The sequence below is a fragment of the Bison bison genome, unplaced genomic scaffold, assembly GCF_000754665.1.
Source record: "Bison bison bison isolate TAMUID 2011002044 unplaced genomic scaffold, Bison_UMD1.0 scf7180017864452, whole genome shotgun sequence".
Classification (NCBI taxonomy): Eukaryota; Metazoa; Chordata; class Mammalia; order Artiodactyla; family Bovidae; genus Bison; species Bison bison.
In genome coordinates, this window is record NW_011495014.1 from 9,390,495 (window position 1) to 9,405,272 (window position 14,778).

Here is a 14,778-nt window from a genome sequence, read left to right on the forward strand (position 1 = left end):
CATTGGAGAAGGAAATGGCAACCCACTCCAGTGTTCTTGCCTGGAGAATCCCAGGGACAGGGAAGCCTGGTGGGCTGCCGTCTCTGGGGTCACACAGAGTCGGACAAGACTGAAGCGACTTAGCAGCAGCAGCAGAGCGACTAAAACACACACACACACACACACACACACACACATGAGGTAGTTACTGTTACTATATCCAGCTCATGAGGAAGAAATGTGAACTCTGAGTAACTTGCATGATTACAGAACTGAAATTTAAACCCAGATGTCTGAGTCTGCTCTGCTCTATGACATGTAAAGAAACAGTCAGAAGGGGATCTTTGTTTATGGAGAAAATAGTAGTACACTTTGCTTTAACTGATGTTTTGAATCCAAGCTTGCAGTATGAAATATCCTATGGTAAGTTAGAATCAACAAACTGGAGTTGAAGGAAAAATGTTCATTGAAAAAGAGTTCCCTTGTTTCCCAGTGGTTAGGGTTCTTGACTTTCACTGCCATGGTCTGTGTTCAATCCCTGGTCAGGGAACTGAGCTCTTGCAAGCCATGCGCTGTGGCCAAAGAAAGCACAGAAGTCCAAGACGTGGATGTAGGGTGATTACCAACATTTAAAATGTAAGAGGATGAAGAGGGAAGAGGCATCTAGGAAACATCTTTGCTATGTAAGCCCAAGAAAGAGATTCAAGAATATGATTGACTAGAAATGTTACAAGAACGTTGAGACAAAGTACTGAGAGGTCCCTTGGAAACCACTGTTCGAAAGGAACTGTTTTTAGTAAAACACTCTATAGTATCATGCCATTTTTATAGAATTCCCAGTTTAACACATGAAAGAATGAAAATTCAATGGAAGTTTGTGAAGTTTCTAGAACACTCATACAATAAACTATGTTTGATATAAATTGAGTCCCTATATGTGAAGAGATTGGAAAAACCTACCAAAAAACTAAATAGAAGAGACTGATCAGGAGCAAGGCCAACTAAGGCAGTGTCTGGAAGGAGAATCTTACCTCACCTATGGCAGTACACTCTAGAATCTTGCCCTTAAGAGAAAGCAGTCCAAGTCTTGCTTAGTGGTCCAGTGTTTGAGAATCCACCTGCCAGTGCAGGGGATGTGGGTTTGATTCCTGGTCTGGGAAGATTCCACGTACTGCAAGGCCCCTGGGCCTGTGTGCCACAACTACTGAAACCCACATGCTCCAGAGCCTCAAGCCACAACTGCTGAAGCCCATGTGCTGCAACTCCGGAAGCCCCCACGCCTAGAGCCTGTGCTCTGCAGTAAGAGAAGCCACCGCAATTAGAAGCCCACGCACCGCAGCAAAGGATAACCCCTGCTCACTGCAACTAGAGGAAGCCCACAAATGTGCATCAGCAAAGACCCAGCGCAGTCCCAAAATAAACAAATACAAAAATAAATAATTTTTTTTCAAAAGAGACAAAACAGTCCAAAATCTGATGGATGCTCCTACCAGATCTTGTCCTCCCCTTACCTTTCCCTGTTGTTTGCTGGCTGGAATTTGTAGAGAGCCATCGCTGGACTTCTCCATCCATGGAATTCTCCAGGCAAGAATACTGGAGTGGGTTGCCATTCCATTCTCCAAGAGATCTTCCCTACCCAGAGATCGAACCCAGGTCTCCTGAATTGCAGGCAGATTCTTTACCAACTGAGCCATCAGGGAAGCCCCTTAGATCACATAGAGGAGGGCAGTACCCCAGGAACACAAACCAACACCAAAGAACAAACTTGGGCCCCTGATGCCCAACTTTTATGTCACTTTTCACAGATCCACTATGATCACAGCCTGGTGTTTAGAAATCACTGAACCAAATATTCTTCTCTAGCTTGGTCCTTCCAAAATTTAAAGTTGTAAGATTCTGTTATTTCACATCAACAAAAACAGAAAACAAACAAACAGTAACTTGCATTTTGGACATAAACATGACCCTATGTTATATTTCCTTCATCAGTACCTCTGAAGGCTCTTGCTTAATGCAGTTTAAATTTTACTGCTTACACACCGCATTCTTTCATGTGTTCATTCATAAACATATATCTTAGGTTCTAGAGCTAAAGTAGAATTAAAGACCATAAGATTAACAGTTTAGTGTTGTATAAGGGCCGCACCCACTTGTAAATATTCTACAATCCTCTTCCTCCTTTAGGTCATGCAAAGGCCATGGCGAAGAAGCTGGTATTTTTATGATGACAGAGAATATATGAATCTAAGGCCTTTTGCTTGTGATGCAAAACTCGAATGGGTGTGCCAGATTCCAAAAGGTAAGTGGTGGTTATTCCTTTTCCCAGTCTTCTCACGTGGATATTGTGACTGCTGATCCAGAGTATCTAAGAGAGCATTTTAGTCTATGATTATAGTTTTGAAAGCCTTTGATTATACAGTTAATATAGTAAGCTCCATCCTGCCTGACTCCTGTTGTCATTGTTGTTTGGTCACACAGTCGTGTCCGACTCTTTCCTACCCCATGGACTGAAGCATGCCAGGCCTCCCTGTCCCTCTCCATCCTGAAGTTTGCCCAAGTTCATGTCCATGGCCATCCAGCCATCTTATGCTCTGACTCCCTCTTCTCCTACCCCTAGTAAAAGGCTGCCTTTTTGAAATTAGGTACTACTTTCCTCTTTTATCATGAAAGAATTTGCATAGGAGAGAACATCTAAGACTAATTTAGGGAGATTAGGCCTTGGAATGAAAGATTATTCCAAGTGAAAGAAGAGACAAAGTAAAAGGAATCATTTAAACCATTTAATCATTTAATAATTTTGTTGTAAAATGAAGACAAGCTTGGGAAGAATGAAGCAAAAGTCAGGAAATCAAATTTGGGCAGGGCCCAAATCTAAATTTTTTTACAGTTTTGAAACAATTTTCAGTGAGCCCAAAATGACTTAAGTTTATCTCCTTCAAATTCAGAATATCAGTTAGCTTGATAGTAGAGCCCTTGGTAACAAAAAAGAGAAAAGATAATAAATAGATATCCTTTTATTTCACTTTGTAGTAGGAAAATGTCAAGGATATATTAAGGAAAATGTTAAGATTTTTAACTGCCAAATTATTGTTAAGCAGATTTTAGATATATTAGATTAATTAACATAATGGTAAATGCACAGAAAGTTCCAAAATGAATTTCTGAACTGAATGTAGACAGCTCATTGAAACCAAAGGGATATCTTCTTAAAAGTTCTCCAAGAACCCAAAGATGATCTCATGGAACTGCCTATTAGAAGATGGTTCTTCTCTCCTAAGAAGAGCCACCTTGCCTTTGAAAGAGCTTCAGGTATTTCTGTCATGATCCAGTGGCTAATACTCTGCACTCCCAATACAGGGGTCCTGGGTTCGATCCCTGGTTAGGGAACTAAATCCCACATGCTACAACTAAAGGCCTGGAGCAGCCAAATAAAGAAAGAAATTAGAAAAAAAATAAAAAGCTTCAGATGCAACATCTGGTAGAGTATCTGGCAAGTCTCTTTCACAAAGGCAGACTTGGGGAATCATTAATGAAAAAGAAAGCGTGTATGTGTGTATGTGTTGATGGGGTTTTCCTAAAGGGAAAAGTATACCTGAGTTAGTCCTAATTATTGACTAACCTGAAAGAGGAAAATCAGTTTGGACACCTTTCAAACAAGTGGCAAAGTAACTAATATATAATTAGCTTGGACAATGTCTCTGGCTTGAAGCATTAGTTATGATACTCCTATTATTCTTTGGCATGTGGCATGCCACAGAAAGTGTCCTTGCTTCCTCCAAAGTATGCTCGTTAAGTATGCTCTTTATTTTCCTGGTAGCTGTTCCCCTGCCTCATGTTTGAGTGGTGAAACAGACCCTAGAGTTTACACTGGGAAAACCTTAGAAATGACAATCCAGTAACCACAGGAAATACTATTAAAACCGTGGTTTTCTTTTTAATATATTTTTTGTTTTTATTTATATTTGCTTAGAAAACATAAATCAAGTAATGAAATAAATAAATATTTTAAATAATTGCATCCCTGCTCTCTCCAATGCAGAAATAAAATTTAAAACTAAAGAATGTCCCATCTCAACCTGTCTCAGCTTTCAGATGTCTCAGTCATTTGAAGCAATCAGTGATGGTTTGATCCAGGGTTTAAATGTTATGTTAACTTCCCTTTGAAAGTTCCTAAATTTCTGAGTTACAGTGTGTCTCATTCACTAGGTGGATATTTTCTTGGTAATTACAACTGCCAAAACCTGCTCAACTAGATACTTCTGTATTAATGTGTTTTCTGATTTCCTTGAAGCAGTTTACCTCTTTAGTAGCCCAAATCACCCAACCTTTTCTCTAGCACTTGCCTTTTTTATTATCTCATCCATCTGGTTCTAATTAGTCCCCTCCTCTCTAAAAGAAAAAATTTAACAGCCTAATTTTTAAAAATGATAATCACTATTGATATATGTACTTTTTAAGTATTTTTTTAAGTCAAGATAACTATATCAAAAATAAGGTTCACAAAAAAGTTTTTGGAAAATGACCTATAAACACAACTTTGTTGAATTGTATTTCTTGATACCTTGTACACACAAACATGTTTGTAATCTTGTGTAAAAAGGCACCTTTTATTTTGCTTTTCTCACTAATGTAAAGAAATGTAAAGGTTAAACATAGCTTTCCCCCAACATACAAATGAACAGACAAGATTACAAACAAGAAACTGTTTTTAACTGATCTGCAGCATTGCTAATGAAAATCATCCAGTATACAGAGGGCTGAGTCAGAGGAAAAAACCACAGATGCTGGATATGTAGGCAGTCCTTGGAGTAGAGTCTTCTCATGCTTTGGCCCTGATACATAGCAAAATGAAGAACAGCTATTTTACCCTATCATTTCTAAAATTCATCAAATTATGTCTTTGGCTTGAAACCAGTGTGACCTATGACCAGAATGTAAAGAGAGAGGAGCAACTAGCATCCTGAGGGAACTGCTCTGTGTCTGGCCCTGTGTGGGGTGCTTACATAAGCGTGATCTTACGTGATCTTCACACTGTCTTTGGGAGTTAGGTGGGAGAGTTTCGTTTTTATAAAATAGAAAGTTGAGGCTCAGAGAGTTAAGCAACTGATCCCAAGTAGCCCAGCAGCAAAGAGTCAGGGCATTTGGACACTGACTCACCCAGCTTCAAAGACCGTAATTCTTTGTATGGTACCATATATCCTTGCTTCATTCAATAAGCTTCATTTCCTTCTTCTTTCAAAATACCTTACCCATCTTCCTAAGAATAGTTTTTAGAATTTAGAATCATGATTGTGAAGCACCTAACACAACGCTTGGCAAATGATGGTGTTGAATACATGCCAAGACTTGTTTTTGTAATACTTATACTGAGTATTTCTGTTACTAAGAATAGGATATTATGAATATAATTTGATTATATTACCTTGGCTTAAACAAGCGGTTTTCTTGATCTTTTTCTTGAATGATATGATCCCTGGCTGAATGTTATTTTTATCACCTTGATTTCTATTATAAATCTTTTGGTTTTTTAATTCAATTTTTTTTTCTTGAAGTATAGTTGATGTACAATATTGTGTTAGTTTCAGGTGTACAGCAGAGTGATTCATTTATATGTATATTCTTATAAATCTTTAATTACCTCACTGGATTGGACAAAAAGCACTAATCAGAGACCCTGCAATAATAATTCAGCTCTTCTGTCCTCCCCCATTCCTTCCAAAATTACTTTTAGAATTATTAAAGTATTTTTTAGCAAAAAAGCATATCATAGAAAAAATTTAACTCCCTGTATTGTAGTTTCTTTCGGAGAAGGCAATGGCACCCCACTCCAGTACTCTTGCTTGGAAAATCACATGGACAGAGGAGCCTGTTAGGCTGCAATCCATGGGGTCGCTAAGAGTCAGACACGACTGAGCGACTTCACTTTCACTTTTCACTTTCATGCATTGGAGAAGGAAATGGCAACCCACTCCTGTGTTCTTGCCTGGAGAATCCCAGGGACGGGGGAGCCTGGTGGGCTACCATCTCTGGGGTCGCACAGAGTCAGACACGACTGAAGTGACTTAGCATATATCCTTGCTGGGTGAATTTTATTATTTTCCTCCCAGTTTTGTCTCTCCTCAAAAGTTTCAGTACTGGAGCACTGAACATTTTTTCCAAAGGGTAATTTGGGAAACAATAAACTCTACGAACCTAAATATATTCAAATTGCATTAGATGGAGATGTGGTTCCTGAGCAACTTCATCCTACAGTGATGATTATCTTGCGTATTCCTATGTAATGTAATATATACAATATATTCATTTACTTATTTGTGTTTTCTAATTATTAACTATATTTTATCCATCTAGTCTTCTTTTATGACTTCCACAATATAAGGTAGAGAACTGCTAGTTATACTGTATTAATATTTAACAAATCTGCCTTTTCAGTTGCCACAAAAACAGCTTTAGCATAGGCCCCGCAAAATTTCAAACTGAGGTGATCATAACATGAAAGGAGATGGTTTGCCCAGAAATCAACAAATCTCAGCAAAATTGCAAGTATGCTGTGGTCTATTGAATACTAAACTTAAGCCACTTGTTTTCTTATACAGGTCATACTCTAAAAATACCAGACTGGTACAATCCAGGTGAGTGAAGAAAACTAAAATGTATCCAAAGTTGCTTTTACCTTTTCAGTGGTGTATTTAGTTAACTATTTAAGCCCAGGTCCAAGTGCCAGCTTCTTCTCTATTATGTCTTCAAATGCAATGAAGTATCTGCAAGGAGAGAAGGTGATTGGCTGGTGTGGGATGAGACTCTAAGGCTGGATTTAGCCTTCTTCATGAGTGCAGAAGCGTACAAGAGCCACTCACTGGCTCAGAAATCCTTGAATCCTTCCAGGCAGAACTGCCCTGGGCAAAGAGAGCCAGTAATCTAAATGGATTACTATTTATAAATAGTTTTGAGTATTCTCGCATGCTGAGAGGGTGCAGTTGAGTTTATGCAGTCCTGACTCTGCTATTCTTCTTCTTCTTTAGAGCGTGCTGGAATTCATGGACCTCCAGTTGTAGTAGAAGGGAGTGAATATTGGTTTGTTGCTGATCCCCGCTTAAGCTATGAAGAAGCTGTTCTGTATTGTGATAGTAATCACAGTTCTCTGGCTAGTTTAACATCTTTTACAGGACTAAGAGCCATCAAAAACAAGATAGCAAATGTAATTTAAAAGCATGTATTTTAATTTTTATATTTATTCTGTTGGGCATGAGTGCTCAGTTGTTTCTGCATTAGCCTGACCCCATGGACCAGGCTTCCTCCATCCATGGGATTCTTCAGACAAGAAGACTGGAGTGGGTGGCCGTTGCCTCCTCCAGGGGGTCTTCTGTGCCCAAGGATTGAACCTGGGCCCAGAACCTGTGGCTCCTGCATTGGCAGGCAGATGCTTTACCACTAAGCCGCCTGAGAAACTGTATTTATTCTGTTAAAAATTTTTAACATGTACAAAAGTTGAATGTTCCTCTCAGGTGAAATTTGCCTAACAACCTGTAAGTTCATCACTGCATGTTAGAAAAATTTTAAATAGAACTGTATAATGTTTTAAAATATTCAAGATTAATTATAAATGTCAACTGATAAGATGAGCATCAAAAGTTATTATAACTTTGTAGCAGCGTTCTTGCCTGGAGAATCTCAGGGACAGGGGAGCCTGGTGGGCTGTCATCTATGGGGTCGCACAGAGTCGGACATGACTGAAGCGACTTAGCAGCAGCAGCAGCAGTTAACTTGAAATTCTGTTTCTAAGCATAACTAACTCTGCAAAATAGTTTTTTAGAGGAAAAGTAATTTGTATATTTTAAAATTTATAATTGGTAGCAGTAGAATATTATATGTTCCATTAATGTATGTCCACAATCACAGTGACCATGTTTTCTGTATACAAAATAGGGCATGTGAATAATTTCTAAATTACTTCCTTCAGTGAAAGGACCCAGTTTATGTAATTTAGTAAACAAAGTAATGAATATTCAGAAATTTTAGCGGTTTGTGATTTTGATAAGCCAGGGTATTTAAATCAAAACTCTCCTAGAAAAGTTAACACATGTAAGGGTAGGTGTTCACTTGGTTGTTTTGTTTTTGCATTGTTTTTTTCAGATATCTAGTGATGAGCAGAAATGGTGGGTGAGAACTACTGAACAGCTGAAATCACATCGTTTTATATAGTATGTGACATCTTTGATGCTGCCTTTGTAAAGTTATCATGTAAAAGAATCTGTCCCAAATCCCCTTTCATTTAATACTATATGGAGCAGTTATTTATAATTAGTTTTGAACATTAGTCCTTAAACTACCGAGACTGAGAAACCAAATCCTTTTGCAAATGAGCATCAAGAAAAAAGTAGTATAAAATAATGGCCTAACATTAAATTTAGAATTAAAATTGCTTACAGTAAAGCCCAAGATGGAACATGTAACTACATTGCAAGCTGTCACATCTCTCATCTTCTTTCAGTTCACGAGACCCATGGCATCACTTTCCTATAATGTTTGGAGAGGAATGCTTTTACCTGTCTGCCAAGACTTGGTTTAATGGTAAGGTTAATTCTAAATCCTTTAATGTTGATTGTGTAATATATGAACTTCAGCTTCAATTACTACCTTAATCTTGTTTTCTTTTTGATTATACATGTGGTAGCTTCATCTTGTTCTGATTTATTGCTAATGACAATAGCTCAAGTTCCAAATGCAAGTAAAGGTACTTTTCACTGAGAATATTTTGACTTCCTTTATCCTAAAGCAGTTGAGCTTCCCTCATATCTCAGTTGGTAAAGAATCTGCCTGCAATGCAGGAGACCCCAGTTTGATTCCTGGATCGGGAAAAAATGCTGGAGAAGGGATAGGATACCCACTCCAGTATTCATGGGCTTCCCTTGTGGCTCAGCTGGTAAAAGAATCTACCTGCAATGAGGGAGACCTGTGTTCGATCTCAGGGTTGGGAAGATCCCCTGGTGAAGGGACAGGCTACCCATTCCAGTATTCTACCCTGGAGAATTCCATGGACTGTATAGTCCATGGCATCACAAAGAGTCAGATGTGACTGAGCGACTTTCAGTTGCTAAAGCAGTTACTTACCCTTTCCTAACTGATGAGGGTATAGACAAATTCACAAAGATAAGCAGGCAGCAGTTCTAAAGTATAGTTTAGGTCTCTATCCCCCTCCCCAAGAGCCTTCATCTCTCTATTTCCTGCCACTAGGAAGTACACCAAGTTTTTGCGTTTTTATAAGCAATATTGATATGCTACAACCTATTGAAATGAGTAATAATAATAGGAGACAAAAATAGCTAGGGAATAAAAGGAATATACTTTAACCATTTGGGAAATATTGATTTAAAGAGACTTTCTTTACTACTGGATTGTTTTTAAAAATGTGCTAAATGGAAAATTATCACCACAGTAATCTTGCTTTTCACTTCTCAGATTTACGAAAACCTGCAGACTGTAGTACCAACTTGCCCTTTGTCTGTGAAAAACACAATGTATCTTCATTAGAAAAATATAGTCCAGATTCTGCAGCTAAAGTGCAGTGCTCTGGGGATTGGATTACTTTTCAGAACAAGGTAAAAAGGGAATTGCTACATTGTGCAGATGATGATTGCTTTCATGAAGGTTATATGGCCCATGGCAGAATGACATCCCAAGTAACTTCACTAAGATAGACTCTGCATATTTCAGTATCTCACCTGATTCTCTACATTTTCAGAAATGGAGTTACTCTCAAGTTAGTCACGCCTAGCGACTTAGCAGCAGCAGCAGCAGCCGGCCTTTCAGAATACCATGTTCCTGTTCCATTGCTGCTAACACTTAAATTGCTGAAGTTGATCTTTCAATGAATAGTCTGTTAACTAGTCAGGACTATCTCTTTGGCATGTAGAAAACTGACTGAATTTCTGGCTGATAAATTTTCCTCCTTAAGGAAAACATCCAAGCAGCATTTATCAATCAAATTAAATCAACATTGCCCAAACTGCTTTTGGGGAATATACACATATGCTAACAAAATATTAATCATTGATCTTGCCTCCAGTGTAGGGTTTATGATTAAATAGATTGGGAAGTGCCACATTCTATATTTGCCTCCTTGAGATGCACAATTCATGTTGGTGTATGTATCTAAGGAAATGCGACTGGCTGCTAAAAAGAGAAATTACTACAGTATGCTAAAACATTTATTCTCTCAGATAAAAGAAATTTGAAGATAAGCAGGCTGGGGTTGGTATGAAAGCTCTGTGGTCTTCAAAACCAGACTTCCCTTTGTCTTTCTGCTCTACCATCCTTTTTTTTTTTTTTTTTTTTGCTCTACCATCCTTAACTTGAGGCTTCCAAGCTCAAGTTCAGGGTGTTTGTTTGCGGAGTCTTTTCTAGAAGTCCCCCAATGACTTTATATCTCTCTGGCCACTCTTGTCTGTAAGGAGGCTGAAAAAAAAGTTTTTGTAGAATGTTTCAAGGAACATAATTTGGGCCATACTACTACACAGTAACATGACAATAATATCAAACAGAAAAAGGAAGAGATGGGTCTGGCAACTGAAAGCGTCTGTAGTAAATTTAAAATATTAGGGATATATTTTGACTTTTTAAAATTAAAATAATCTTTTCCCCCCCAAGGTGCTAGGACTAGATTAATTTACATAGTTGATATAAATTTGTAGAGTTTTTGTTTGTTTTATTGAAGTATAGTTTACTGAAAATAGTATATTAATTTCAGGTGTTCAATATAGTGATCAGATAGTTCTATAGATTATGTACCATACAAAGTTATTATAAAATTGATTATAATCCCTTTGCTATAGATAACATCCCTGTGACTTATTTATTTTAGTTTGATAGTTTGTCTCTCTTAATCCCTTTCCCCCCCTTTGAATTAAAATATCCTGCCAAGAGACAATGGAATGATTTCTTTTAATATGTGTTTTTTTTTTTTTAATATAAGGTAATGGTAAAGAATTGGAGAAGGAAATGGCAACCCACTCCAGTATTCTTGCCTGAGAATCCCAGGGACTGGGGAGCCTGGTGGGCTCCTGTCTATAGGGTCGCACAGAGTCAGACACGACTGAAGCGACTTAGCAGCAGCAATGGTAAAGAATACATATTTGAAATCAAATGGAGCAGAGTTTAAATGCTGACCATGCTATGGCTATTTCACTTATGGGTAAAGTTTCTTAATGTTCCTGTGCTTCCATTTCCCCATTTGTTGTGAGAATTCAATGAGATAATGCTGTGCAAAGTGTTTAGCACAAGGAAGTACTCAGTAAATGGGAAATTTTTTAAAAAATAGTTCAAAGACTGCTTAAATTGAGAGTATAGGTCTGCATTCTTATGACACTGCTTTGCACATTTCTATACCTTACAGACAGAAAATTAACAGCTCTCTAAAAGATAAGGCATTTACTTCCTATATGAACTTTCATTTATCCGAAATTTTATACTTTGTGTGTGTTCTTTGTTTGTAGTGTTTTCTAAGGATCAACCCCAAATCTGTCACGTTTTCTGAAGCCAGTGATATTTGTCATACCTATGGTGGAACCCTTCCTTCAGTGTTGAGCCAGAGAGAGCAAGGTAGCAGAAATGTTCTGTAAACATGTTTTATTCTGATCCAGGGGCCAAGTTCCTGTTGGCAAGATGTGGGGAATTAACATATAAAAAGAATTTTATTAAATTACTTTTTATAGAGGTGATAATCAAAGATTATCTTGATAGTTAGATAAGCTCAAAGTATTCATTGACATTTTTAGTATACCTTTAATTTCAGTAAGTCAAATTCTTTTAAAAAAAAAAAATATGTATCTTTCTGACAGATTTTATTACATCCCTGCTTCCGGATATGGAAGCTTCTTTATGGATTGGTTTGCGCTGGACTGCTTATGAAAAGATAAAGAAATGGATGGATAACAGAGAGCTGACATACAGTAACTTTCACCCATTATTGGTCGGTCGGAGGCTGCGAATACCACCAAATGTAAGTTTGTTTGTTCTTTTAATCAGTACAGTGTGTAGCTCTATGAAATACCTGAGTCTCTCATAAATTATTGGGTTAAGAACAATGGCCTATTTTATGAGTCCATTGATATGAAACATCCAAATAGGCAAATCTATAAAGATAGAAAATAAATTACTGTTTACCAGAGACTAAGGAAACTAGAAGGATAGGCAGTGATGGCTGAAGCATATGGGGTTTCTTTCTACGGTGGTGAAAATGTTCTAAGATTGACTGAGGGTGATGGTTGCACAACTCTGTGAATATACTGAAAACTACAGAGTGTATACTTTAAATGGGTGAATTATACCATCTATGAATTTTGTCTATGAAAGCTGTCACAAGAAGAACAACAGCATAGCTTCCCCAGCCTTTGTGTAGGGGCCCTAGTTTTTCATAGTAGCATCAGATTCCATAGCACTTATTTTATAACCATGTAAAACCTTCAGTGTGCTTAGTCACTCAGTTGTGTCCGACTCTTTGCGACCCCATGGACTGTAACCCACCAGGCTCCTCTGTCCATGGAATTTTCCAGGCAAGAATACTGGCATGGGCTGCCATGCCCTCCTCCAGGAGATCTTCCCCACTCAGGGATCAAAGCCATATCTCCCACATTGCAGGTGGATTCTTTACCGTCTGAGCCACCAGGGAAACCCGAAACCATCAATAGTGAGCTGCAAATAAAAGCTAATATAAAGGCTTTATTTATCATTTTGGAATTTAGAGCTGTCAGATTTAGTCTTCTGAGGTAAAAAGTACAAAATTGGTGATTGGTGATCATTTTTCCCAAAGATCTAAATGTAAAGAAGCTGTAGAAGGGAAGAAGGCATTATTAAACCACTAGACCATTCAGGTATGACCTAAATCAAATCCCTTATGATTATACAGTGGAAGTGAGAAATAGATTTAAGGGACTAGATCTGATAGATAGAGTGCCTGATGAACTATGGACGGAGGTTCGTGACATTGTACAGGAGACAGGGATCAAGACCATTCCCATAGAAAAGAAATGCAAAAAAGCAAAATGGCTGTCTGGGGAGGCCTTACAAATAGCTGTGAAAAGAAGAGAAGCGAAAAGGAAAGATATAAACATCTGAATGCAGAGTTCCAAAGAATAGCAAGAAGATCTTCAGCGATCAATGCAAAGAAATAGAGGAAAACAACAGAATGGGAAAGACTAGGGATCTCTTCAAGAAAATCAGAGATACCAAAGGAACATTTCATGCAAAGATGAGCTCGATAAAGGACAGAAATGGTATGGACCTAACAGAAGCAGAAGATATTAAGAAGAGATGGCAAGAATACACAGAAGAGCTGTACAAAAAAGATCTTCACGACCCAGATAATTACGATGGTGTGATCACTGACCTAGAGCCAGACATCCTGGAATGTGAAGTCAAGTGAGCCTTAGAAAGCATCACTACGAACAAAGCTAGTGGAGGTGATGGAATTCCAGTTGAGCTATTCCAAATCCTGAAAGATGATGCTGTGAAACTGCTGCACTCAATATGCCAGCAAATTTGGAAAACTCAGCAGTGGCCACAGGACTGGAGGAGGTCAGTTTTCATTCCAATCCCAAAGAAAGGCAATGCCAAAGAATGCTCAAACTACTGCACGATTGCACTCATCTCACACGCTAGTAAAGTAATGCTCAAAATTCTCCAAGCTAGGCTTCAGCAATATGTGAACCGTGAACTTCCTGATGTTCAAGCTGGTTTAAGAAAAGGCAGAGGAACCAGAGATCAAATTGCCAACATCCGCTGGATCATGGGAAAAGCAAGAGAGTTCTAGAGAAACATCTATTTCTGCTTTATTGACTATGCTAAAGCCTTTGACTGTGTGGATCACAATAAACTGTGGAAAATTCTGAAAGAGATGGGGATACCAGACCACCTGATCTGCCTCTTGAGAAATTTGTATGCAGGTCAGGAAGCAACAGTTAGAACTGGACATGGAACAACAGACTGGTTCCAAATAGGAAAAGGAGTACATCAAGGCTGTATATTGTCACCCTGTTTATTTAACTTATATGCAGAGTGCATCATGAGAAATGCTGGACTGGAAGAAACACAGGCTGGAATCAAGATTGCTGGGAGAAATATCAATAGCTTCAGATATGCAGATGACACCACCCTTATGGCAGAAAGTGAAGAGGAACTAAAAAAGCCTCTTGATGAAAGTGAAAGTGGAGAGTGAAAAAGTTGGCTTAAAGCTCAACATTCAGAAAACAAAGATCATGGCATCCAGTCCCACCACTTCATGGGAAATAGATGGGGAAACAGTGGTAACAGTGTCAGACTTTGTTTTTCTGGGCTCCAAAATCACTACAGATGGTGACTGCAGCCATGAAATTAAAAGACGCTTACTCCTTGGAAGGAAAGTTATGACCAACCTAGACAGCATATTCAAAAGCAGAGACATTACTTTGCCAACAAAGGTTCGTCTAGTCCAGGCTATGGTTTTTCCTGTGGTCATGTATGGATGTGAGAGTTGGACTGTGAAGAAAGCTGAGCACCGAAGAATTGATGCTTTTGAACTGTGGTGTTGGAGAAGACTCTTGAGAGTCCCTTGGACTGCAAGGAGATCCAACCAGTCCATTCTGAAGGAGATCAGCCCTGGGATTTCTTTGGAAGGAATGATGCTAAAGCTGAAACTCCAGTACTTTGGACACCTCATGTGAAAAGTTGACTCATTGGAAAAGACTCTGATGCTCGGAGGGATTGGGGGCAGAAGGAGAAGGGGACGACAGGGATGAGATGGCTGGATGGCATCACTGACTCGAT

General features: G+C 38.5%; 1 protein-coding gene across 2 annotated transcripts in view; it reads left to right on the forward strand.

The window, feature by feature from the left end:
- LOC105002404 (lymphocyte antigen 75) overlaps nucleotides 1–14,778 on the forward strand; it is a 125,060-nt gene that overhangs the window by 44,210 nt on the left and 66,072 nt on the right. For both annotated transcript variants that reach the window (XM_010858990.1, XM_010858991.1), the window contains exons 16-23: nucleotides 2,164–2,278; nucleotides 6,576–6,611; nucleotides 7,002–7,177; nucleotides 8,113–8,180; nucleotides 8,471–8,550; nucleotides 9,439–9,578; nucleotides 11,472–11,577; nucleotides 11,817–11,977. In XM_010858990.1, coding sequence (XP_010857292.1) covers nucleotides 2,164–2,278; nucleotides 6,576–6,611; nucleotides 7,002–7,177; nucleotides 8,113–8,180; nucleotides 8,471–8,550; nucleotides 9,439–9,578; nucleotides 11,472–11,577; nucleotides 11,817–11,977 — 882 coding nt within the window. The remainder of the gene's footprint in view (nucleotides 1–2,163; nucleotides 2,279–6,575; nucleotides 6,612–7,001; nucleotides 7,178–8,112; nucleotides 8,181–8,470; nucleotides 8,551–9,438; nucleotides 9,579–11,471; nucleotides 11,578–11,816; nucleotides 11,978–14,778) is intronic.